The sequence below is a fragment of the Myotis yumanensis genome, unplaced genomic scaffold, assembly GCF_028538775.1.
Source record: "Myotis yumanensis isolate MYYU_CA2020_CCGP unplaced genomic scaffold, mMyoYum1.0.hap1 SCAF_19, whole genome shotgun sequence".
Taxonomy (NCBI): domain Eukaryota; kingdom Metazoa; phylum Chordata; class Mammalia; order Chiroptera; family Vespertilionidae; genus Myotis; species Myotis yumanensis.
Window position 1 is genome coordinate 23,721,059 of NW_027223770.1, and position 26,405 is coordinate 23,747,463.

The following is a 26,405-nucleotide window of genomic DNA, read 5'->3' on the forward strand; positions in this document are numbered from 1 at the left end:
CAGGAGTTCCCAAGCTGACTCGGGATGCAAAACAGGCAAATAAAAGGCGGCCTCTATTAAGCAAGGCCGCCTCGAGTCTGTGAGAGCCAAAGCGGGGGTGCGGCCTCTGCAGAGGTCGCCCCAGGTGAAGGCAGGCGGCCTGGCCAGCGGCACTGGGCTTTGAAGAACGGGGGGCAATCGGGCTGCTTGGCGAGAAAGCGGTCTTCTCCGTGATCTTCCAGGAAGAGGGGGAATGCTCAGCTCCCTCCGCCTGCCTGTCCTTTGAAAACAGGGCACAGAACCCAAGCCACAGAAAGGCAACGGGTGGGGCAGCCTATTTTTTTAAAGGCTCCACACAGGACTTGGGGCAGCCGGGCAGAGAGCCTCTGGTTGACAAGAGCTGAAGTTGCTCAAACCAGTAGCCCTAGCATCACAGAATAAACCCTCAAGATAGGGGGGCCCCACACATGCAGTCTGGGGACAATGAGAACAGCCTGGCCAGAACGAAGGACACATTTTAACTCACGATTTAACTCCGGGGAAGAGAAATGCACGAGGAAGCAGTGGTTCCCCTCCCCGCTCCAGGGAGTGCAAGCCATCTCGAAGGAGTGGGGGGAGCAACAATGAGTTCTGAATTCCTTTTAAACCATCAAAGATGCCTTGAAACACAGCACTTCCAAAAGGGAAAAAAAACAGTGACGAGGCCCTCACCGTGTCCCACACTGCTGTGGGAGGCAGCTTGAGAATATCTGCAATTTCTACTTTTCCCAACTCAAGTCGGTGGAAGAAACGGTTTTGAAGGGACCTGCTGTTGTTGAATATTTCCGAGTCAGAAAGCGTGACCCCAAGTGGCACTGTCAGGGCTCCTGTCGGCTGTGGCTGCTCCAAGCTCAGCAGCACCATCTTTGACGTGTCCCCTAGCACTTTCCCTCTCTCTCTCATGTGAAGTCCCAAACTCTACAACTGCCAGTAACACAAAACACTGGGTGGCTATCCACTGAACTTCATCTCATAACACAGTGGCATTCAATGATGTCACGTGTGAAGGGCTAAGAACAGGCAGAAGGCTCTCCTTCAAATGGGGGAGAACAGGGAGTTCCATACTGACCCCTTGTCAGCTCAGCTGCTGAGAGACGGGCAAATCAACTGCTAATGTCTCCTAGCTCCTCAGAGACCAGATTCGAGGAAGAGGTTGAGCTGCAAAACATACAGCTTAGCAAGTTACAGAAGGGAGAGAGAGGTGAGCTTTCTAAAAGCCAGGTGTTAGGCCCACAGTGATTTTGGTTCAACCAGGAAGCAGTTTGGTAAATGAATGGAATGGGAAGAGATCACGCTGGAGAGGGCGTACCATATGGGAAAGGATGTAATATCTCAGCTGACCCTGAACACTCCACAGCTGAGAGCTATGGCCTTCACTGACGGACAGGAAGTCCAGGGCTCAGTGAGGGGCCCGGCGGGGTGTGCTGACCCCCAGGCCCTCACCGTTCCCGGCACCCTGGGCGCTTTGGATCCCAGCTGCCTTTGGTCGGGACTTCTGCTCCCTCATCTGTACAATGTGAATGAAGTCAGAGGCCTCTCTCCACCAGCTCTGTGCTGTTACATTACACAGAACTGTAACTCATCTGTCCACGTGTCTGTCTCCCGTACTGGACTGGGCACTGCTTGCATTCACCTCGATACCTCCAGCGAGACCGAAGGCACCGACACGCTGCCGGTATGAATGCGAACCCTGTCTGAAACACAACACTGAGAAAATTACCTCGGAAAGAGAACCGAAGAACACCCCGGAAATTTAACATTATACATTAAATGCACCCACATGGCTGGCCACCGCTCCGAAGGTTGAGCAACTCTAGAATGTAAGCTGGAACCACGAGAAAAGGGTTGTTACATGTCCCCAAACAGCAGGCCTGCCAAAGTCCTAAAAGAGTTAAGGTACTAGTAAAACAAAGCAAAATCTTTACTGAGAGCTTTTAAAAAAATACTACAGGTATTCTGTATTTTTCCCCTTTAAATATTATATATATATTATAGTATATAGTATATATATATATATAGTATTGATTTCAGAGAAGGGAAAGGGAGAGAAGCATCAATGATGAGAATCATTGACCGGCTGCCTCTTGCACACCCCCTACTGGGGATCAAGCTGCAACCTGGGCATGTGCCCTTGACCGGAATCGAACCTGAAACCCTTAAGTCCGCAGGCCAACACTCTAGCCACTGAGCCCAACCGGCTAGGGCTAAAAATAATTTTTTAAAAAACCTCTGAGACTAATAATAAATAATCCTTCTTTAGTTTACTGCTTAACTTTTAAAGACAGAAAATTATTTAAGAAGCCAAATGTAACAACTTAATGTGGCATAGGCACATTTCAAGAGCAGCAGTTTGCAATTAAAACACACACACACACACTCTTTTCTCTTTATTTTCCCCAGAGTGGCAGTGCTGCAAATGAGAGAATTTTTGAAAAAAAGAGCCGAGAAGCGGCCTGTAGTGTTCTGAAGCAGACGTGGCATCAGGGAAACCACCACTCAAGCACACAAGTGGCATTTTGTGATCAAATTTATTTTTTGTTTAAATTTCATTTACTTTGTTTTACTGTAATTTACACAAGAGACTGCCAAGTAAACTAGATATTTTACATTCACCACACATTCCCTCAAATCTCCACAGTTGTTAGAAAAACATTAAAATCCATGCGCTGGGCTCTCGTTTCCATGTGCGCCCCAGCTCCCAACGATGCCACAGCTGCCAGCGAGAGTTACGTTCATTAAGAGGAGAGGACGGGACTCTTTATTTCACAAAATTAGCAATAATCTTCCTCGCATCAAACACTCTGCCGACAATGATTATGCGATGACAAAACCTATCTTACAACAGTGCTCGGAGAGTAAACATCAGTCTTGATCCTGAGTACACAGAGGACATACGCCAGGTGGGGCTGGTAGCTGAGGATCACGGCGTCACGAAGCAGAAGACGTCCTTGTCTGAGTCCCCACGATCACTTGGGTGGGGACACGGGGCACGTGGGAAAGAGAAGTGAGGAGTGGGGGGGGGGGCGGGCAGGACTGTCAGCGAATCAGACTAGTAATGTGATGTGACTACAGGGGCTGGCGCGTTGCAGGAGGGACGGGAGGCTAAAGAAGACAGTTTGTGACCTGAAGGCTTCAACAGTATTCTATTCAAGCTTCCAGGACTGACAGGAGAAAAACTCGATTCGGACAAAGCAAGCTGATAAGTTCATGCTTAGCTGTCCTTCCTTTCTTTAAAACAAAAAGGGGGCAGCAGCTCCTACCCAGCATTTCCATGATGCTTGTTCAGGGTATATTTCAATGACCTTGTACTTGAGGGCACAGCCAAGTGGGTGGGGGTGCCCTGGCCCCTCAGCAGGGCCTCCTAACCGTGTGCAGGCAGACCTCACGCTGCCTCTTAAATGCTTCCTATTTCAAAGTCAGTATCTCCTCCTTAAAGTGTTTCAACATGAAAAGAGCAAAACACCATCCCTATCTACACTCTAGCGCGTAAGCTGTGAGGAATCGAGCTCATTTGCATAGTTTCCAAGCGGTAATTTCAGAAAACAGTCTTTTTTCCAAAAAAAGACTCGGCGGAAGCAGTGCACTCCCCGTTTTTCTAAACAGCCTACAATGCTATTAATCTCTTCATCAATTTCTTTGTTTGCCTAACAGGAGCCTGAACATTGTCTAGTGTTTATTATACACCACAAACCATCATCTCCGTTTTTTGCTATGTCTGATGTAGAAAAATACTTGAAATTTAAAATACAAAAATCCAATAAAAACCGGATTTTTTCTTTTTAAAAGGATTTTGTCCCTCAGGGCAAACAAGTAAAAACTGGCCTATAACTTCATTCCTTACTAACAGATATTGTCCAATTTGGCTGTGAGATAATGACCATCCAGAAATAAATCGTTATATATATATACATTCAGCGTTTACAGTCCACATTCACTGGAATACCAACACATTTTGAATAAATTTTTTTTTTTGTGGGAGTCAGTTGCTTATGAGAATAAAATAAAAATTTTAAGAGACTAATTTAAAAGAACAGAAAAGTAATAAAAGGCTATATATATACACATATATTTATGTATGTATATATATATATTTATTGGTCCACAACTTGACATTTATGAAACATACCAGCTAGTATTACATTGCAGTCAATTTGTCCATTAATGGTATTACTCTGATTATTAAAATCTGTTCCAGGTATATATAGTGAAAATATTTTCTTTTGCATTCTTGCTGAAGATAGGTACAGTACTTTGGAGAAATTGTACTAATCCCTTCAGTATGTGTTTATATGTACATATATACACAAGTGTGTGTATTCTGATCTGTAGCTCTACATGCGTTTTATATACAGCTACAGACATACACACACAAACATATATATACACGTGGTGGGGAAGCTGTGCATGTGAGTTCGCAGTCACAAGCACAGCACGTGGCTGGGGAAGGCCAACACTGCGAGATCCTGGTCAGATTCTTCTTCACTCATCACTGGCTGCACTTGTGCCCCTCACTTGACCTTGATTACGTAACTGCAAGGAAAGTGAAAGAAGGGCAATGTGTTAAAATTCAGAGAGACGCCAAAAATGTTAGACAATAGCTTGTTGCACACATTCTCCTGAAAACAAACAAACAAACAAACAAAACCTTCCATGTATTAAAACTTTTGACAGAAAATGGACCCCAACTACTGCATTTTAAAAATTTAACCTCTTGAAGATTTTGGTCTTACTAATGGCGTAGCATTTTGTTTCATCGGAGGGAAAATAAATGAGAAGCGAATAGAAATCACAGAAACTTAGAAGAACTTAAAAAATAATAAGTTGAATTTTTTTTTTAAGCGGAACACTGAATTTAAAGAAAGGGCTTGGGGGGAGGGGGTCTTGGCAGGATTCATTCATTCTTATTTGTTACAACTACTTCTCTTCACTACTGAACACGTCAGGTCTCCCATGTTCTGTAACTATAGAGCAGGTATCACATGTAAGGGCAGTGACGAACTACAGTGGAGTGACAAGAATGTCCTGTCTTGTGCTTTTCCTCAATAAACACCGCAGTTCAATGTTAACAAATGACAACAGTGTACTGTCAACTTTTGTTTATTCACACTGGTTTCAATACTGGTAGATTTTGAGGCTCTTTTATCCCCTCTAGAAAAATCTCTAATTTGAGGAAATAAATTTGTGCTAGAGGAATAAGACCATAGACATGTTTTACACTGTAAATAAAAGCCAAAGTAAAAAGCTAACTAAAAAGATAATTGAAGAGTCAACATAAAGGATGACTTTCTGGTGTTCAGGAAAAAAAATTCAACTAAAATGAATTATTGAGGTTGGCCCTTATGGTATGGGATAAAAGGTCTTTGGCTTAAAATGCTTTAAAATATTTCCTTACTAACCACTAAAGGTCAATTAACTGGCCATCGACAGCTGGTTTCTAACCCAGTAACACCAAGAAGTAGTTGGGGATTACTAAATCCAACCCGTTCCATTTTTATAGAATAGTGTTTACTGTCAATTTCTAATTTACAATCTCTTACATTCCAAAATTTAAACCACATTTAACACTTAGCCTCTGCTCAGCGAGTTAACTACTCATTACTAAAAAGGTATTGGTTTTCAAATATCCTTTTTACCCAGGTCTTCACTTACACAGTTTGAAATTGTCTCTGACCCTACAGGGGACTCTCATCTAGACATCAGCAGCCGACGTGCCTCGGACGGAACCCTTCTTACGCATCTAAACGTAAAATAAAATCATGAGCTGCTGAAATCATAGACTCTGCATTGGGTTAGTCAAGCAAGGGGAGAAAAAAGATCTAGGAGAGATTGTGAAGTGACCACTGCCTGTATCTAGCCATTTCCACATAGAGAATGAGGTTCTGAGGCCCTTTTCGTAATCTTGGTCTAAAGAAAATGTTGCAAAAGGATTTTTTTGCACAGCATAAAACATGTGTACCTATGCTTGAGTCTAGGAAACAAAAGTCTGCAGACTGATGATGTAAAATTATCAAAGACAGCCAAGGGTAAATGAACCGTTCGCCAATATGAGGTGAGAAAATGCCCGGATGGTCTGGCTCAGACTTCTATAGTCCTTGGACCAGATAGGAGGCCATGAGGAATGGCCACCTCCGTGGCTTCTGAGACCAAGGTCCCTCCGAGAAGTTCTTTATGGGAAGTTTCTTGAAAACAGGAAAGTGGAAAGGAAGAACAAGCGAGCACAGGAACAATGTATGAGAAACAATGACGGACAGGCCCAGGGATGCATCAGAAAGGACAGGCATTCATAACAGTAACCTACAGACAAGTAAAAACCTCACTGAGAAAATTAAGGAAAAGAATGAACAGAAAAGGAATAAATACAATAAACACATTTCTAAACTTCAACCCTTCTCCCTCAAACCCCACAGAAGTGCGAGTTGAGAACACACGCGAAAGGTTTGCTCAAAGCATTCTCTCCGTTGCTTTGCCTAAACCCAGTATTTCTCTGCCGGATTACGGGCAGCGGCATTCCTCTCATGCCTAACCTCTCAAGATGCTATTCCTTCTCTCCAGGGCCAAAAGTCATTTGAAAAAATCCAGTTCTTAAAATATTTCAGAATTAAGGAGAGAAGCACAACGTATCCAATTCTATCATCAGGTGTCAGGAAAACAGGACCTCAGGAAAGGGAAATTCCTCCTGGTGAAGAGGACATGAAAGCCTTAAGCCTCTTCAGGAGGCGGTGCTTTCTGGGTAGGCGGTTTGGCCTAGAGGCATGATGCTGCCCAGACTCTGCAGATGCTCACGAACCAGCTATTAGATGTGAAATAGAGCATCCCGCACCCAATGACTAGAGCAAAATAACTGAAATGGGATTGTATGTTCAGATGATCAGCACTTAATCTGAAATTTGCCTGAAAATGCTGTTGAAATATGTACCCCCAACCCTGAACCAATGATAGATTCCTACCAACTTCTTGGGCGAGTTAGGTTGAGTCATGTGGGTGCAATAATGATGATAGCTTCTAATAACGTGGCCTCGCAGGGAGAAGCGGCGGAGACTGCAGGCTCCCTGCCACAGGCGGGAGCAAGTTTCCACCCCCTTGTAGGGCTCTCTCATTGTGTTAACATCGGGGCTGTTCTGTGTTCAGGTAGCAGGAGACTGAGAACTTGTGAGGGAAGCAGGAGTACCTCTCAGGGGGAAGAACAGGTCTCAGCCAAGTTCCATCCATGGGGTCCAGAGACAGGCAGGGTTCAGAGCCCAACCCAGGAGGGCTCCCCCCATCACCGTGCAACTGTGAGCGCTCTTCCTCACGGTATGGTCAGCTCCTCAACATAAAAATCCAACCAAACAAAGCCCCTTCCTGAGAGTCCCAACCAATAAAACAAGTCTGTTTTCTGTTCTGTCGTGGTGTTGGTAGATCACTTTTGGAGATACCAAAGCTGTACCACGAGTTCAGTGAGAATGAGTGTGACCATGCTGCTTGCTTTTTAATGTTCGGCTGACAACGGCTGCTCAAAGGGCGGAGGAAGAGCCGGCAGGGATCGCTGGGGCCTGGACTCCTGCAGGGAGTGAAACCAGGCAAGGAGGGGAGAGGGGAATCAAAGGAGCGGTGGTGGGGGGTGCCTCTGGCTGAAGGGCACCTGACTCCTGAGTGAGGGGAGACAGGAGCGAGTGAAGTGGGTGAGCGGCATGGGGAGAAGGACAGGACATGCCCATGACGTATGCTGGCCTGTTCACGTATTTTGACGGGGCCAGCCTAAAAATAAGGGGGTAAGCGAGTCTTCCATGCTTGCCGTCCGATCACCCCATTCCCAGATCCAGAACTCAGAAGTCAGGCTAGCAGTACAAGAACCTGATGTCAACGGGGCTTCCATTGTCTGGCCTAGAAACCGAACCCCAATTTATATTGTTTTCTCTATGGGAAATCATGTTCCAAATTTCAGAAAATCAACTTCAAAACTTTTGGAACAAAATCCATTCATAAGTTGGAGACTGGCTGAAGTTTACTTTATGTATAAGATAAGGTTAAAACATGTATTGCCTTATAAAGAAAGTATGTCCTAGTCCTTTCAGGAGGTTTGTATAAAGCTAATTAGAAGCAGATCTGCCGTAATCACCAAAAGTAAGCAATTTTAAACAGATTCTTTACGATGCTCCGCGCCAAATAGATTTCTTTCTGTGCCAAAGAACCTGATTTGCTGCCACTCTCGTGTGATTAAATGGAGTTCCTGCCTCACACACAGGCATTTGTCAAACACTCTCGCCTGCAGGGCTTCCAAAACGAAGACTGCTGGCAGGACTCGGGGTGACTGCATGGAAAGCGCTAGTCTACCCTGGACATTCCTGGGGCTCATGTCCCCTGGGGGGGGAGGGGGGGCCTCACTTTCAACTGAAAAGAAGTGCAGCCCAGAGCAAAAGCAAAAGCAGACACGTGCAAGAGGAAGTCGGGAAGAACCTGTCTGTGGGAGAGGTGGGGTGCTCAGGCACTAAAGGGCCCGCTCACTGGTCCCGGTGAGGAGGAGCTGGGTGCGTTTAACTTTGAAACGTGGCAGGCTGACCTCCAGGCCAAGGATCACCAGCATTTCTGCCTAAAGCTTAAAAATAAATGATTCCTCGCTAGTTGTGGGAGGGGAGGAGGATTTTCTGGAATCAGTGATAAAACCACTCCTCTTATCCTTTCTACAGAAGAGGTAGCTAGGACTTCCGCACTAACATTAGTAACTCACTGTGATGATAGCAAAATGAGCCGAAGGCAACTTGGCCTGATAAAGTGGGTCTACAAGGACGGCGAACCTGACACCATCAGAGAGAACTAATGCATAAAAAAGAATTTACAAAGAACTGGACACCTTACAGGTAACAGGTTCTAAATCAGGAAAGCTCTAGTCTACTTTTATGAAAAGATGCTCAACAAAAGAGAAATCAGAACATGTGAAGAGATATTAGTGTCGGAAAAACTTGATTTTGACAAGGAAATACAGATTAAGGAATGGCTTCTGATAATACTCTTCTTAATGCTAAGTCTATACTTACTAAGCACACACACAGTACTAGAAAGGAAAATTAGGGAATTTCCACAAAACAGGAGGTCTTACTGTTTCTAATTCTTTCTGGGTTTCATCTTCCATTCGCCTAATATCTTCCATTGTCAGATCAATCCACTTGTCAATCCAACAGAAAAGCTGGCGATGAAAGTTTGTAAATATCCTTTTTTCTTGCTTTTAAAACAAAGAAGAAAAGTAGTGTAAGATGGTCAAACTCTAAGATTAATGACACATGAACTTTATAATGTCCCAATTAACACATGACATCCACATACACTTGGTTTGAAAAGACTACTATGTCGATTGGTGAAATTCTTAGTTTCATACCAGTACCATTTTGTAAAACAAAATAAGGGTTTCCTGGTGAAATGGGAAAGAGCCTCTCCTTGCAGAGGAAGTACGATTTACTAGAAACTGAAAAAATGTGATGAGTACATGCTAATCCTGCATACACTCCTGCTGGGCCTGGTTTATTATTGCCTTTTCTAAATGTCAGTCACCAAAGGTCAACTCAAATTTCTAACTTTTCTGTAATTCAAAGGAATACTGTGAGGTGGAATACAATAACATCCTGAGAGAGGAGTCCCGGGCTCTTGGAATAAGATATTTTATTAAATTAAGAATTATTACATACACTCCGTTAATTTTTCTACTCTAATGTTACTGCCTATATATATATATATATATATATATATATAAATAAACCATATATATAATTAGTGATTTCAGTTGCTGGATTATTTAAGTTTTATTAAATTTTTCCAAGGAGAGAGAAAAGTATACTGGAAAGCGAGTACTTTACTATTTTTGGACAGCCTTCAACTTTTACATTTTTTCCCATGAACAGAAGGGACTTCATCAATTATATGTGTGACTTCTATTTATCAGAACTAGATTGCTAATCTATTATTATGATCCAAGAGGAAAGAAGGAAGCCAATATTTACAGAGTGCCTACTGTGGGCCAACTGTAAGCAGGCCCAAGACGAATCAGTTTCCAGGCTTTAAGATCCTTTTTTTTTTTTTTTTAAAGCGTTAGAGCAGTTACAGTTTAAAAGTAAGAAAATTATGGTGAAACTCTGCCACCGCCACAGTGTGGGTTCTAGAGATACAAAAGGGGCTTTTTATAATGATAATGGAAACACATTCACCCTATAGGAAAAGTAAATACCAAAGAACTTTCATATTCCTTCTGTGTTTACAACCATGTATATTTTCATACAACTGCAATTCTCTCCTCATTCTAGATCAGTTGTCCCTGCAGCTTTCACTTTAATAAAGAAATTATAAAAAAGCTGATTAGAATTTGGTTCCTCAGATTATGTTACCCTAGGTTCAGAGTGCAACTATTCTTAGCGAAGACCCCAACAGAAGACATGCCACAAAGGAGCGCAAAGCACACAAGGAAGTGTGCGTAGGGAGAGATCTGTGGGAGGCGTGAGGGGCATGGAGCTGAGCTGGGACAAGGAGCGCCTCAAGGGTTGAGGCCTGGTCTCTCCCTCCAGCCAATGCTGACACCCCATGCCCCCTAGGGCCATGCTGTATGTGGACAAGGCTCTCTACAGAAGAGCAGGGCTAACCATCAGGAAAGCACTTTGAACAAAAAATGTTATAGTCTTGCCCTACCAGTTTGGCTCAGTGGATAGAGCGTTGGCCTGTGGACTGAAGGGTCCCGGGTTCAATTCCGGTCAAGGGCACATGCCTGGGTTGTGGGCTTGATCCCCAGTGGGGGGTGTGCAGGAGGCAGCCGATCAATGATTCTCTCTCATCATTAATGTTTCTCTCTCTCTCTCTTTGCCTCTCCTTCCTCTCTGAAATCAATAAAAATATATTTAAAAAAATGCTAGTCTTCCCTAAAGCAAGCCCCTTAAAACCTCTGCTGGCATCTATCAGTGCTGTTTCTAGGGAGATAAGAAGGGCAGAGATTTGATATAGGAACAGTGATTTTTACCTCATGAGAAAAAAGAAGTGTAACAGAGCAAATATCCCATGAATAGCTACCTCAAATCTTAAGCTAAATTTAAATCACTGCATTTTTAACAGACGTTACCTTCTGAATGAAGTTTTCTACTTTGCTCTGCAGCCCCCACCACTTGAATTTGATGGTCACCAGCTTATAGGCACACATCTGAGGACAGTCAGGGTTGTTTGCCAGCTCCTTCTAGATGAGGAACATTGAAAAGGAGAAATCGTGACTTCAATATTTATGTTTTGATTAAAACTGACTGCTGTGTAATGACATCACAGACATGCATGAAGAAAATTATACTCTCATATGTGTGTTTAACTTAGGTATTTGGATATTTGAAATCTTTTTAGCAAAAGCAGCAGAATTCCCCCGCTGCAACCCTCCTTCCACAGGCGAAGTTACTTCCTGACTCCGCAGTTTAATAGGCGCATTGCTTTGTCTCAAATTACACTATTCAGATTTCATATTAAACACCAAATTCTATTCACACCGTATCCATAGTGAGCCTTTAATACGTGAGTGTTCTCATAAAGCCATTACCGCACTCCCACCATGAACGTGCTGCGGCACAGTAAGAGACGATGAAGTTAGCTGTCTTCTGTGTCTTCAAACATTGGCAAGTGGGGAGGCTGTGTTTTATTAACTGAGGTGATCTCAATGGAAGGGGGATTTCCAAAGGGATGCAGCAGCAAAACTGATCTGTATCAAGTCTTCGAAGGCAAATCCCAAACATCCGGACTTTAATATCCACAAATGATTACACCTGATAGTTGAAATGGTAAAGTCAGGGAATCAAATCAAGAGTTGTTATGGTAAAAAAAAAGGGGGGGGGATATATATATATATATATATATATATATATATATATGAACGAGGAAGAGGGGTAGGTGGGCTATCTGGATTAAAAGAGACTAAAGAAACAAAATGTAATGTCTACAATTTACATTCCCAAGAAAACATAAGGGAGCAACAAGAATTTGGATCCTCAGATTATGCCACCCTAGATTCACAGAACTTTTAGATTCAGTCAAAAAAAAATTTAACTATGTATTTATGTGGAGAGAGGGAGAAAGAGGAAAAGTGAGAAGAGAGGGGTCAACAAATATGCCAAAGTGTCAACAAATGTTGCATCTACGTGGAGGTGGTCACGGTTTTCTTCTTGCAGCTTTCTGGCTAGCTCTGAGATTTTGAGTATGAAAATTGGGCAGGGCGACGGCAGTCCATGGTGCTCCTGACCACTTGTGACTCCGTGCAGGCTTCTGCCTTAGCAGGTTCCATAGCAGCACATTCATTTTCATTAGGGGGAAGAGGTGACTGCGGGGTTGAACCAGGAGCTCGCAGCACACAGCTTCCAAGGTGGTGTGTGCAAAAGACCAAGACTCCCGAGCTGACCCAGAAGAGAGCCTGGGATGGGCTCACAGCAGCAAGCAAAGGCAGACATGGCCTTACCTGCAGAGCTCAGTTGAGCCCAAAAGGCAGGTTCTTGTCAAAGAACCACAGAGAGCAGAGAGGGGCTGCAGGTGTGGTCTGGGGCAGTGATGGCGAACCTATGACACGCGTATCAGAGGTGACACACGAACTCATTTTTCTGGTTGATTTTTCTTTGTTAAATGACATTTAAATATATAAAATATATATCAAAAATATAAATCTTTGTTTTACTATGGTTGCAAATGTCAAAAAATTTCTATATGTGACACAGCACCAGAGTTAAGTTAGGGTTTTTCAAAATGCTGACATGCCGAGCTCAAAAGGTTTGCCATCACTGGTCTAGGGAAAGGGCCAGTCTGTAAACTCTAAGCCCCAATGCTGGTGTACTTACAAGATGAAAGCTACATCTCAAACCCAACTAAGGCAGTGTATGCGCCACGCTTAGCTGGTGGAACTCAAGGGCATAATACATGTTAGTTCTCTCTCTCCCTCATTCTTTCAGAGTCATATTTACCACTTTGAATATGAAAAAAACATTAAATAAAGCTTCTTAAAAGAGTAGAAAGTCGTGCGCAACACTACGGGGACCCTTTTTATAAAAACCAAATTATTGAATGAAAAGATAAAGCAGCCTTTTACAAGGGGTCTCCCCTTCTTTACCATTGTTCTCAGCCTCACGCAGCATTCAAGACATTACAATGCCAGCATCAGTCACAGTGTGCCACTGTCACTTCCTGTCAGTTTCAACTCACTCACATATCCCACTTTCAATAAGTTCGTTGTATGAACAAATATGCTTTCTATTTAGCCACATATACATGAATTCAAAAAAATGATGAATTTCTAGGTCTTATTCTAAAACCTCAAAATTTTTCTTCATTTGTGGAATCATAGCACCAGACCCCATTCCCCCTCACACCCCCCGAACTCTCAATAATGTTCCAGTTTCAAGTGAATTCTAAGGATAAGATGTATGAAAAAATTCTACTTTGGTATTATTAATAGAACTCGATGTCCTATAGAGTCCCGAATGATTGATCAACTTTTCTCAGAAAACCTCTTCTGTAGTAACAGTTCATCTTCTGAATAATGAGCTGGTACATGACTTAAATCAATGGAGTAACACCACAAGCATGTAAATAAGATTATTACATACAGCAAACCATCCTTTTCCAGGTGAGTTCTATGTCAACAGAGGAACTTGGCGAGCGTAGCTCTATTTTTCCATGATTTCCCTCCCATAAAACAGAGTTCCACTGTGAAAATTTGGTAAATGTGCGCGTACACCCCGCCCCCCAATACTTTATGAACAAGTTGAATTCAGTTAAGTGTTAAGTGGGTGCCATTTACAACCCAATCTGTGCTAGGTGTTGCCAGAGGACACAGAAGTGGCTGACAGAGAGGAGAGTAACTATGTTCATAAGCAAAGATAAAACCACTACTCTTGGAGCCAACCACCTCCCAGAAGAGCCACCCTTCTGTTGTGGCTGCTTTGGCCCTGGGCAAAAGCCACATATTTGCAACTGCCCACCCCGCTCCCTGACCCGCAGGACCCATGCTCTCCTGTGTGCCTTCCACAGCACACAGATAGCTCCTGAGTACCCAGCGTTACTGAAATAATGACAAAACCGGTCTCTCAGATCATTTTCCAATAAGCAATGAGCCAGTACTGAGGTCCTCTCTACTCCAATGAGCATCGCTGAAGACCTCCATATGAAACACAATTTGGATATCGGTAGAAGACAGCGCTAACATACACCTGCCAAACAGTCCCCGTTATGCAAAGTCACTTCCTACGTAAGGTGGGACAGATCCTTAACCCCTCCGGGCCTCGCTTCTCTGTCAGTAAAATGGAAGGCTGGGCTCTATCACAGCTTTCCATCCTCCACTTCCATGCCTTCCAAAGTAGGGGTGAGTGAACGGAGCTCCTCCACAAGAGTCACGGTCAGCCCAGGGCCACAGGTGGCAACACACGTGGCCTTGACATCCAATGCCTTGTCTTAAAATGTCTTATGATTTTGTCTCCCCCCCCCACCAACCCCCACCGACATTTCTGGGCTTATTAACAAAACCCCTGCCCACACACTCAGGCTGATTCCTCTGTTTTTCCATGATTTCCAGATGAAACATTCCAAGGTCCTACGCAGTAGGGACTGCTGACACTGTAACGCCAAAGCCCAAATCATTAGACACCTCGTGCTAAATGAAAGCCTTGGGTATTTCTAGTAGGACATTGACTCTTCAAAATTCTCCCACCATTTTATAAAAACAGCAGGATCAAGCATAAATTTAGTTTCTTTCTAATCAAAGAAGCTACATTTAATACAAACAAGCCCATACCAATCTTGGGTTCCAAGAACAGAGCATATATGTGGCTTCAACAATTACCTACATGGCTTCTCACATTCTTTCTAGTGAGTCTGGCAGACCGCTCAAGTCAATTACAGTAATACTGGTAAAATATTAAGTAATAATGGCCTATAACGTTTAGTTTAAAAACTATAAGTGATAGGACAGGACAAAAAAGAACCAATTCTCTCTAAGCTATCTTCCCCAAATCTAAAATGTATAGTCAGTCTCAATCTGCTATTTGTTTTCCATCTAACTTACAAGTAATTATTTTAAAAAAAAGTTCAGCCCTGGCCAGTGTGGCTCAGTTGGTTAAGTCCCAGGCACCGAGAGGTCGCCAGTCTGATTCCTGGTCAGGACATATACCCAGGTTTCGGGCTCCATCCCCAGTAAGGGGTGTGCAGGAGGCAGCTGATCCATGTTTCTCTCTCCCTCTTCCTTTCCTCTCTAAAATCAATAAAAACATCATATTTGAAAAGTAAATAAATAATAAACTGCCCACTGCCTTTATTTCTTGGCCTAATTCTTTACAGTATAAATATCTCACATACTCTCTAATATCCCCATGAGAAAGCTGAGGACATAGAAGCTATATATTTTTCTTCAATTATTATTATTAATATATGTGATATTTGAGGTCTCACCCAATCTTAAAAATGACACAATTTATCTGTTAGTTTGAGCTATGATCTTAAAACAAGGGATTAGATAATAGATAAAACAGAAAATAGTCAAATTGCCCAGATGCAGTAAATAAAGGCTAAAAGAATACTCTTGGCACCATCTTTCTGGGGCGGAACAATACCATGTAATTAAAAATCTCAAAGCTGTCCATACCCTATGGATACCATATACTTTTGATCTGGTAATTCAGCCTTCAGAAATGTATTCCAATTCATCAAGTAAGAAAATAACAACACTGTAGATTTATTTATAACAACAAAAACCTGGACTTATTAAACTCAACATGTACTGAAGGAGAGTGGTAAGATACCTCATAGGCCTTCCAAACAATGGCCTGCTATGCAAACAGCCAGTAGAAACCATCTTTTAAATGATTAACAATGTAAAAAAGAACAAAAAAGCTTAGTATGAATATAAATAGGCCTATGTTATAAACACTTATAACAAAATCAATTACATGAATCAGAAAATATAAGTAATTAAATAGTGAGCCTATAATTGATTTTTATCCTCTCCTATGTATAATTCATTTTCAAAACAATATATAAATATCATTATATAAAAAAACTAATATGCATAAAAAATAAACTCTTAAAAACTTTTTGCCCTCAGCTGAGTATTTTAGGACAAAGATTTACTTTGTTCTAAATTATCTGGGTAATATTTCAAATCTTTATTCTTCTTTGACTATAAACAATATAAATGTTTTCCTGCCTTCCTTGTTTTTGATGTTTAATAAATCAAATCTAAACAAAATCAAGCTGAAAACTGAACTAAGATCTTTAATATATAACTTTAGTCCAGCCCATATTTAATTTTTCCTAATCTTAAACTTCTAAAGCAAAAACAAGTATGTATGCAGAGTAAAATATAATCAACTCTCAGAGTTATCAGAAATATTCTTATGGGGGGAAAAATGCATAAATTTTAAAATGTGAAAAATCTTAATGGGACAAATATTTGGGATCCCCCCTCCCCAGTCAGAGCAATGTTCTAGGATCCACAGAACCCAAAGGGGCTCTAGGTTGTCTCCCAGCCCTCAAGAAGGCTCACTGCTGGGGGGCAGGACAGCTTCTTCTAGGGCCTTAAACAATACATGCTTTCCCAATCTTTGCTCTTCATCAATTGAAAAAAATAACCAGAAAACAGGCAAAACAGGGTTAACACTCCTAATCTACCACTAAATAGAATTATTTTGCTGATAAACACAAGATTTATATAGAGTAAAGCATAAAAATTTTAAAGAATAATTGAAAATAAAAGGCATTTGAAAAAGCTTGGTTACCAAAAGACAAGAATAATCAGAAATTCTATAAAGTGAAAACCATGGGCTAACAGAAGAACCCAAAATTATGACTCATCTCTATATAATTTAAATTTCATCTGTAACATAGTTGTGAAATGCTTCCCAAATTGTATTTATTTTGTGTATTCACTGAATTCCTTATATTTCACATTTCTTACTATAAATGAAGCCCCCAAACTCAAATCATGTTTTCAATTTAACGACACATATTAGGTTACTCTGAGGTATGTGGATGAGGCCTAAGGGAGAGTAATGTATACTAAAGCCTCACAACATAACTAAACAAAACCCAGCATGTTTAACTGGAATGGTGAGCAATCAGCCCTGTTATCCACAAGAACTAGTTTCTTGTATCGATGACAAACAAATATACACAAAAGTAAGAGAATAAAAAAAAAAACACAACCACAACCAAGGCATCCTGAAAACTCATTTTCTAAAAATAGTCTCTCAGTCTTCTGCTACATATAAACTCCCCATACACATTTTCTTACTTAAAATGTATGGGGATGAAGACGGAATAGGTATATGCCACATTCAGCCAAAGGTAATACTTTGCGAGGACACAGCAGCTTCTAAAAGACTCACACTCCCTTCATATCTTAATTTTTCAATTTAAGAGAGTCTGAATGCTCAATTTCAGCTGTTGATTTTGTGATGTAAGTTTCCAACCCAGATTTCACTAAGCAAGTTAAAAATAAATGATCTGCTGGGGCTGTTGCCAGTACACGCATCAGTAAATATCAACACAAGATTATAGGATATATGTGAAATGTGTGTACTGCAGTTTCAAGCAAAACCCAATGCCCCAACTCACAGCCATTCCCTCAATTCTGTTTAGATTTTGCTGGTCATTTTGATAGACCTACACCGGACATATAGTCTCTCCAAGTATATGGCAAGTCCAACATCTGGTTTTTATTTGGTTTAAAATAGTTACCTGGAATCCAGTAAATACTCAGTCTCCACTCTGAGCAAACATCTGTGCTAGATAAGCTAAGTCAGACACAGAGCCTATGGCGGAAAATGCAGTGAATAATGTGGGACGAACACAGGAGGCTGGGGAAGGGAGACAGAGGGAAAACATAAACCCCCTCCCAGACACAAACACACCAAGTGCCATGAGGTCATCAACAAAGGCCCCCAGAAGGGTTCAGAGGTAGAAGATTCCTACCTGTTTGGGCAAATGAGAAATGTTAAATGGAAGAAGTAAACGTGAGATCAAGTTCAAAAGATTAAACCAATTGTACGTTAAACTAATGTCACAAAAATAAGCAAAATGAAATTAAGGCAGGAAAATTTACTGCCCGTGGGAAGATCATCATGCCCATTTTCCATGTCTCCAAACTTAATGTTTTTGGAGCTCACACCCATTTTACTAATAAGAACGATGACATGCTTCATGCTTGGGTCCAATTACTCTTGGAGTGACACTATATACAAGTGAAAACACAAGTTCACTCTTTAAATAAAACTCATGAAGAAAACCTGAGCCCTGACCGGTTTGGCTCAGTGGATAGAGCGTCGGCCTGCGGACTGAAGGGTCCCAGGTTCGATTCCAGTCAAGGGCATGTACCTTAGTTGCGGGCACATCCCCAGTAGGAGGTGTGCAGGAGGCGGCTGATCGATGTTTCTCTCTCATCGATGTTTCTGACTATCTATCCCTCTCCCTTCCTCTCTGTAAAAAAATCAATAAAATATATTTAAAAAAAAAAAAGAAAGAAAAAAAAAAAAGAAAACCTGATGTCCCTGACAGTGTCAGTAAGACACTGCAAGAGGCCCAGCCTACCAAATCCCTTCTCGAACCTGAGTAAGACACTTCATTCCTTCAGGCCCAAGTCCTTCAGTTCTGCCTGAGAACAGACACATTTGTATTCAAGGTAAATCTAGAACTCATCATGTACTGCTCCTGGGCACTTAGCTTCTTGAAGACATGCAACAGTGTTTTTGGTGTCCTCCGTAGGAGTTGCATAATTTATCCTTTGTTAAATGCACATTTTAAAAAATCAAATTAAAAACCTAGTTGTCAAGTCCAACATTTGATTTTTATTTGGTTTAAAATAGGCACCCTAAAATAATCAGCCATGTTTTTTAAGGTCTGCTTCATCTAACAATATATATAAAAGCCTAAGCGACCGAACGACCAGTCGACCGGTTGCTATGACGTGCACTGACCACCAGGGGACAGATGGTCAACGCAGGAGTGTGCTCCCACAGCCAACCTCCTGCAGCCCCTCCCCCTGACTAGACAACATCCCTCGGCCCTGATCAGCTGAGGGACCCCACCCATGCACAAATTTGTCCACTGGGCCTCTAGTTAGATATAATCCATGATGTGGTCTAATCAAGAAACTAATTATTAAGCTTCATTATACCACCCACTATGGGATTTCAAATGTAGATTAGAGATGGAACAGGTTTTAAAATGCTTTCACATTCAATAAAACAACATATATATTTAAAATGCTTTCACATCCTTCCTGGGCGTCACAGCCATGTCTAGATGAAGACACAGAAGAACACGCTCAGTCTTTCCCTTGGGAGGCTATCAGTCAAGGGCAGTGCTCATTAGCCTCTTGAGGACTCTCTGGGCTGCTTTCCTGCTCATCTAAATCTCAAAGAGATCTACCTCCACAGCTAAGTTCCACCTTCTCCCACACCCTCCCACCCATTTTATTCTACCAATCACCAGCCAACAGAACCTTGTGGGTCACCAACAACCAAGCCTTCCGCCTTCTTTATACAGTTACGAGGTAGGAAGAGAAAGAAGTCTGATAGTAGGGCAGGAAACACATTAGCATTCCTAAAATCCACACACACGGCTGCCCTCCACTGGCTTGGAGTACCCAGAATGGCTTTCCCAGCAATTATGAGTCTAAAGCGTGACTGAGCAGGTGAACAGCATGACAAACTGTTTTTGAAAGGCTAAGCTCCAACTGCCAGAACTGCTGCCGACTGGAGTTAACTAATGCAGAAGAGAAATGGGACGTGCCTTTATGATAACAATAATCAATAAAAAAATAACGCAAGAATAAACTGTTTTCGCATACTCACAACTGTAAACCTATTTCTGCCCCACCCTGTATAAAGATAAAAGTCACGCCAGGCCAGTGTTGTCCAATGGTTAAACGCTGACCCAGGAACCAAGAGGGGACCAGTTTAATTCCCAATCTGGGCACATGCTCAGGTTGCGGGCTCAATCCCTAATACATTGTGCAGGAGGCAGCTGATTGATGTTCCTCTCTCATCGATGTGTCTATTTCTCTATCCCTCTCCCTCTCTCTCTCTCTCTCTCTCTCTCAAAAAACAAACAAACCAATAAAAACATATTTTTTAAAAAGTCACAATTTCTGGATCAGCTTCTTTATTTGACCTGACCCCGTTATATCCCAACATTCAGATACTGGCTGAGTCTTCTGAGAAGTGTCAAGCACTGTAAGGGCGAGATGTTCTGGCTAAGCCTCTTACAAAGACCCTTACACGCCTGACTGTTAGCTATCGTCTATGTGTAGACACAAAAGCTTAAGTCTTCAGAGGCATCTGGATTAAATGAAGGAAGAAATGAGGCCTTGCCATAGGATAAAAATGACATCATAACCTTCAAAGGTGGTGTTTCAATTTGTTAAAATGACAACTCCTCACCAGATCAGGAGGCAAACTGGAAAACTAAAGGAATCCACATGTAAATTATTCTTCATAAACCATCAGAACAAGTAGTCATACCAATGCCACAACACACACAAAGCCCCCCAAACATAAACAAACCCAAACACGCACACATGCACACACACATGGATGTGAAGTGCTACAGAGAAGCAAGACATTTACATCCACACAAACACACAACTCAGCCTGAAGCAAAAATCTCTATCAGGTTATAAACTGCTCTCCTTTTACTATGCAGAGTCGCTTCATCAAGGGTTAAACCAGGGGTGGGCAAACTTTTTGACTCGAGGGCCACAATGGGTTCTTAAACTGGACCGGAGGGCCGGAACAAAAGCATGGATGGAGTGTTTGTGTGAACTAATATAAATTCAAAGTAAACATCATTACATAAAAGGGTACGGTCTTTTTTATTTTAGTTTTATTCATTTCAAATGGCCGGATCTGGCCCGCGGGCCGTAGTTTGCCCACAGCTGGGTTAAACCCTAAATAACAAAATATAATTCGTGTGCTCAGATTTTTGCGACTCTTATTTTCAGAGGGAAAATGAATACACAACTAAAGCCTGCATCTCTGAGTTTTCAGCTTTTGAAAATTAAAAGGATGCATCAGACTTTAGGCTAAAATAAAAAGGCCTGTATTCTTAACCAACGTGGAAAATATTAAAATCTCCCTGGCAACCCCATATGCCCTGCTAGCGAAGGCTTTCTAAACTGTGTGGCCTTTGCTTTAGGGCCAATCATTAACCACATAACCACGGGAGGTAAGGACAGGTGAACCGGGATGTATTTGACAACCCCCAGATACTAGAACCAGGGAACCCCTGGATACTAGATAGAGAAAAGGAGTAGCTGTCATAAATAGGATATCACAGCTATTGATCTCATCAACACCAAGAGATGAAGAGGGCTTTTCCTGGTGACAATAAGAGCTACCACGTACTGTGTACTTCCTCTCTGCTAGGAATGGAACATTCATTCGTTCATTACTTCAATTAGTTCTCACAACAACCCTGAGGCAGTTATTAGTATCATTCCCATTTTAGAGACGTGGAAGCAAAGGCAGAGTTAGGATCAAGTTATTTAAGTCACAGCTTACATGGGTTTTTAATGGATCTCCCTAATGCCACTGTCACCTACAAAACCCCTGAACACTGGAAACACATGACTGGTATTAACAGGAATCACCAAATTCTGACAAACCCCACGAATACAGAAAAGCACGCAGTTGCCATGATATGACACAGCATAAAAGGTGCAGACTGGTGATCTGGAAACACCGGATTGAGTCAGAATTCGCTACACAGCCACACCTTACACATCTCGGCGGATAGCACGGAATCAAGTTTCTTCTACAACTACTACCCGTGTTTCTCTAGCCAAGTTTCCGATCTATGAAACGAAGCAGTTGTGCTTACCCCACAGGAAGGTTGTGAAGATTAAATACGACCTTGTATAGTGCCTGGCACCAGGGAAAAGTTTCTTTCCCCCTTTCCAGTCTGGTGCAGACAAGCGGTAAATACTGCAATAATTCAGAAGGAAAACACCACCGTGGGGTAAGAGAGAGAGTTTCCCAGAGAGCCTGAGGTTTAACTAGCTGTGAGTACACTTTGGAATTTGTGCTGTTAAGGTGGGTCTCTGCTGAGGGGCATCGATGGCCTTCAAAGCTGTGAACGATCAGGCAGCACTTCCCCAGGAGCACTCTCTCTCACAGTCCTGGGGCAGTGGGTCCAGACGGGATTTCTTCTTCCTTTTTGCTTTAACTCCCATGCCTCCCTCCCCTACTCTCATATGGCAGAAGCACAGAAATCTCCACCTGTCACCCTTCCCCAGTGCTACCTTCAATGCCACCATGAGCACTTTTAGTGACAAGCAGAGGCCCTTGAGCACGGATAAGATCAAGCCAGTCCACAGGTTCCTATTTTTCTATGTTGTACTATCAGCTAGTCATCCTTCTTACTCTATTTTTCCTTCGCAGCAGTAAACAGATGGTTTAATTAGTTAATCTTGATTACCCTAGTTATTTCTAATCATGGTAATTCACTGAAATTCAGTTAAGCAGTAACTCAATTTATAAGAGTAGTTACATCCACCATCATTGGACTAAAGTTAACAACCAAGAGGCAAATGGGTAGAAAGGTATGACTATCAGCCAGCATTCTCTCAGAGAAATAATAAGCTACTGTTTAATAAATACGCACACACAATGGGGAAAAAGACTGCAATATTACAACCTAAAACAATGTAAAATTCACATTATTTCTAAAAACTAAAGCTATTCTAGAATTTTAAATAATCATAATTGATAAAGACAAATCAGTGCTAGTTACAAAGGTAAAAATTGTACATAAAGAGGGAATGAAAATGGTACTCCAAGTTCGTAAAGTTTGGAAATTAGGTAAAATTAAGTCATAGTGTCAAACTATCGTTGTGCCTGTTATAACATTGGTTCGGCGTTCCTAGAGCCAACACTTGAGCCTAAACGTAATAGCCGACCATGTAATGTAGCAATGCTTTTCAAGTTTACACTTGAAACATGGATCATTTGAAGAAAATTCAGTATTTAATTCACCTCTGAGTCTCAACCTGATGCCCTTCATTCCGTGTAAAAGTCCTGTCAACAAGAGAGTTATTACTTATTGGAGCAAGATGGCCTTTTAGAAGACATGGCAACCTCAGAAGCTGTCCACTGCCTGCTGCCTAGCCCGCACTCTCCTGTAGAAGGCCACCGTTAATCTCCTAAGATTCCTCTGAAGTCCACAGCTAGAAATCTGGGTAAGGGTAGGGATTTTTTAAAAACCCACTAGAGTAAATTTAGATCATGCACACTGAATTTGTCCCTTGATTTGTAAATTACATATATCACTTCCTGGAAATTAAGTTAAACGTCTCTAGTCATGGCCATTAAACTGGGAGAATCTGGAATTGAACTCTACCCAGCGAACAAATGTGAAAATAAGATAATTATGAATCATTTTCTTATAGAAGGAAGTCAGACTCATTCTTCATTTTAATTGACATGCAAGACAATCTACAAAACGGTCTGACGCCCATGAAGAGCCATGCAATGGGTTACTTGTGGGGCTGTTACACTAATCCTCTCCTGCAAGCAACAACTAGCACCTAGACAGATTTGTTTCTAAGTAAAATCCTGTTGGTGGGAAATCTGCCCGGGGCAGGTTTAAGTTCCTATGCTCCTCTTCTCCTGTCAGATTAGCTATAATAACTTGCCATCAACACATTGAGCCTTCTATAAAGGTTTGTCATTCAGTTTAATGATGTCTTTAAAATGCATTATATTTCTACGGCAATATACCTGGACATTGCTTTTCTTACTTCCCTGAATAAAATAAGGACCTGCTCTTTACTAGAAAGCAACTACTTGCCATCGCCATTGTTCTCTGGTGTCCTGCTTCCCAAAATATAACCATTAAAAGGCCAGGAGCATAAGCTTGGGCAAAGGGAGCATGTTCAGTTTTTACTAAGACTAAATTTAAACTAGAAACACCCACTTAACATGGATTTTTGTACTGCTTCAAGTCTCCAAAGAGAACAATGCAATCCCCAAAGACGAACTCACTTGTCTCTTTTAAGAGTTATCAGAATAGCATTATGCCGAAAGTGACAGTCTGGCTCGGTTCTGTTGGTTAATGCAACACAGACTTGCTGGCCAACTGCAACTGGCTGGAAGTCCTTATCACAAATAAAACTATTTTGGTGCCATTTCTATTTTTCACTTAAACGTCACCAGCTCTCCCAGACTCAAGCTCTGTCAAGCGTTCTGTTGCCAAGACTCTGCCTGTCAGAAAGGTCAGCATCCAGTACCTTCCAGTTGGGTCCCAAAGGGCCTCTCTTGGTCTTGGCTGACTGGAACAGTGCTGGGTCTTCATCAGCTTTGTAGTCCTGCAAAGCAAAACAAAGTCAGAAGCGGAGAAGAAAACCAGAGAAAATTCTTTAACTTTGTCAGAACAGCGCTTTGCAGCTACTAGTACACATGACAGCAACTCATTAGGCTTATTGTGCTTCTGTATAAAATAAAAGTAGAAAAACACTTCTGTATGACATTAAGTTTTCACTTTGGTTCTCTCTGTTTTAAACTTTTACCTTAATGCAAAATGACTACATAATAAAAAGTAATAGAAGTCTTGACTAGCTGTCTACTGGTTTATTGGAGAGCTATCTCCAAGAACAAATCTTCCAACATTTTCCCATAGTTCTAGCATTTTGACATACGTATAATCATATTAAAAAAATAAAACATGCCCATTCAAGTTTCACCAATACCCATAGATGATAACATAGAACTAACTCCCCTCCCAGAGAGCCACTCCTGTAACTGGAAATACAGAACAGAAGTATTGATTCTGTGGCATTTCCCATGTCTTCCATGGTTGGGTCTGTGGTGGATGCCTCAACCAGGAAGTCATCCTCTCCAAACCCTAGTCCACGGAGAGCCATGGGATACACATACTGTGACTTCCTCATGGAAGAGGAACCTCTCACTGCTCTAGCATTTAGGTTTCATGCAAGGCTCTAGTGTGTGCAAATTCGAATTCCCTTAACATACTCTTTCTGATAGAACAGAGAACATGAACGAAGCAAATCTTTTTAAACCTGTTTGCTTTACAAAAGTTCTGTTGTCATTACACACATATATGTGCCCAATCTATAGGAAGAAATAAAAACTGCCTTTGAAGAGCTAAGGTTCAGGTGTAAATGAGTTGTAATAGTGACAGTGAGCAGGTCAGTTGGTCAACTGAAAACACTACAAGGAAAGAGCCCTCCCCTCTCACGCAGAACTCTGGACCCAGGAGTCCTTCACAGCACTGGTGGCGGGGCCACACACTTTGGGGGAAGTGCCCAGACAAGTCAACATGAAAAATTGTTGTTCTAGAGATTAGCACTGAACATATTCCAAAGCACAGCACAAACTTCCACAAATCAATGAAAACATGCTGAGAAGCGGCCAATCAAGACCCAAAAGCTAGCCCTGGCCGGTGTAGCTCGGTGGATTCCTGGTCAGGGCAACCAATCCATGTGTTTCTCTCACATCCATGTTTCTCTCTACCCGCCTCCCTCTCTTCCATTCTTTCTAAAAAATCAATGAAAAAAATATTTTTGGGTGAGGATTAACAACAACAAGACTCAACAGCTATTCAGTAAGTGTATATGACATAATGATTCCTAAAGAGAAAGTTTATAAATGTGAGGAAGAAAAAAAATGTGAGGTCTGGGTAAAAAAACAAAACTGTAAAGATAGCTGGGTAAATGTACGACCCTGACCTCGAAGCCCGTTTAAAGGTAGTCTAAGAAGCTATAAAAAGGCCCAACAATCAGCTAAAATTACTACACAAGCAAACTGGGCAGGCCACACAGGGTCTGACTGCTTAAAATATGCGATGTGGTATAGCCACAGGCATTAGGTCAGTATTACCCAGGAATGACAAACAGGGGTGAGCCGACTGCAAGGGGCCGGACAACTGGGGTTACTTCATGTGCCTGGGCACATCAGCAGAAGTTCAATTACCATCAGCGAACATGAATTCTAAAACTCCTATTTAGAGCCACACCTTAAAAATGAACAACGTCACTGCTGCCTGAGAAAAGAATCCATGGCACAGGGCTGGTCTCCCAAGGCCTGGATTCACAGCGAGAAACCGGCCGTGGTGCTAACTACACAACCATGGAATCCATAGGACACTTTCTTCTAGGTCAGAGGCTTAGAATTAAAACCCAGAGACAAGCTCACTTTTCTCCACAATTGAAAACATTTAACATCATATCAAATAATCACTTTTAACATCATCTCCCGAAGTCAAGGTCTCTTTATTCATCAGCCACCACGAAGGAGGAGGTAGCGCACAGGATGCTAAGAGGTAGTCGGAGGAGTAAGGAGAGCCAGCGCCTGGCTCTGGCTCCTAGCAAGTCACAGTGTAGCTGGGAGGAAGACAGAGAGGCAAAC

General features: G+C 42.0%; 1 protein-coding gene across 1 annotated transcript in view; it reads right to left on the reverse strand.

The window, feature by feature from the left end:
* Positions 1-2,527: 2,527 nt before the first annotated feature.
* Positions 2,528-26,405, reverse strand: part of PITPNB (phosphatidylinositol transfer protein beta) — a 60,425-nt gene continuing 36,547 nt past the window's right edge. The window contains exons 8-11 of the mRNA XM_070399314.1: positions 24,269-24,346; positions 11,093-11,203; positions 9,095-9,217; positions 2,528-4,548 (exon numbers count right to left, since the gene is read on the reverse strand). Of these exons, the coding sequence (XP_070255415.1) occupies positions 4,498-4,548; positions 9,095-9,217; positions 11,093-11,203; positions 24,269-24,346 (363 nt within the window). The 3' untranslated portion in view covers positions 2,528-4,497. The remainder of the gene's footprint in view (positions 4,549-9,094; positions 9,218-11,092; positions 11,204-24,268; positions 24,347-26,405) is intronic.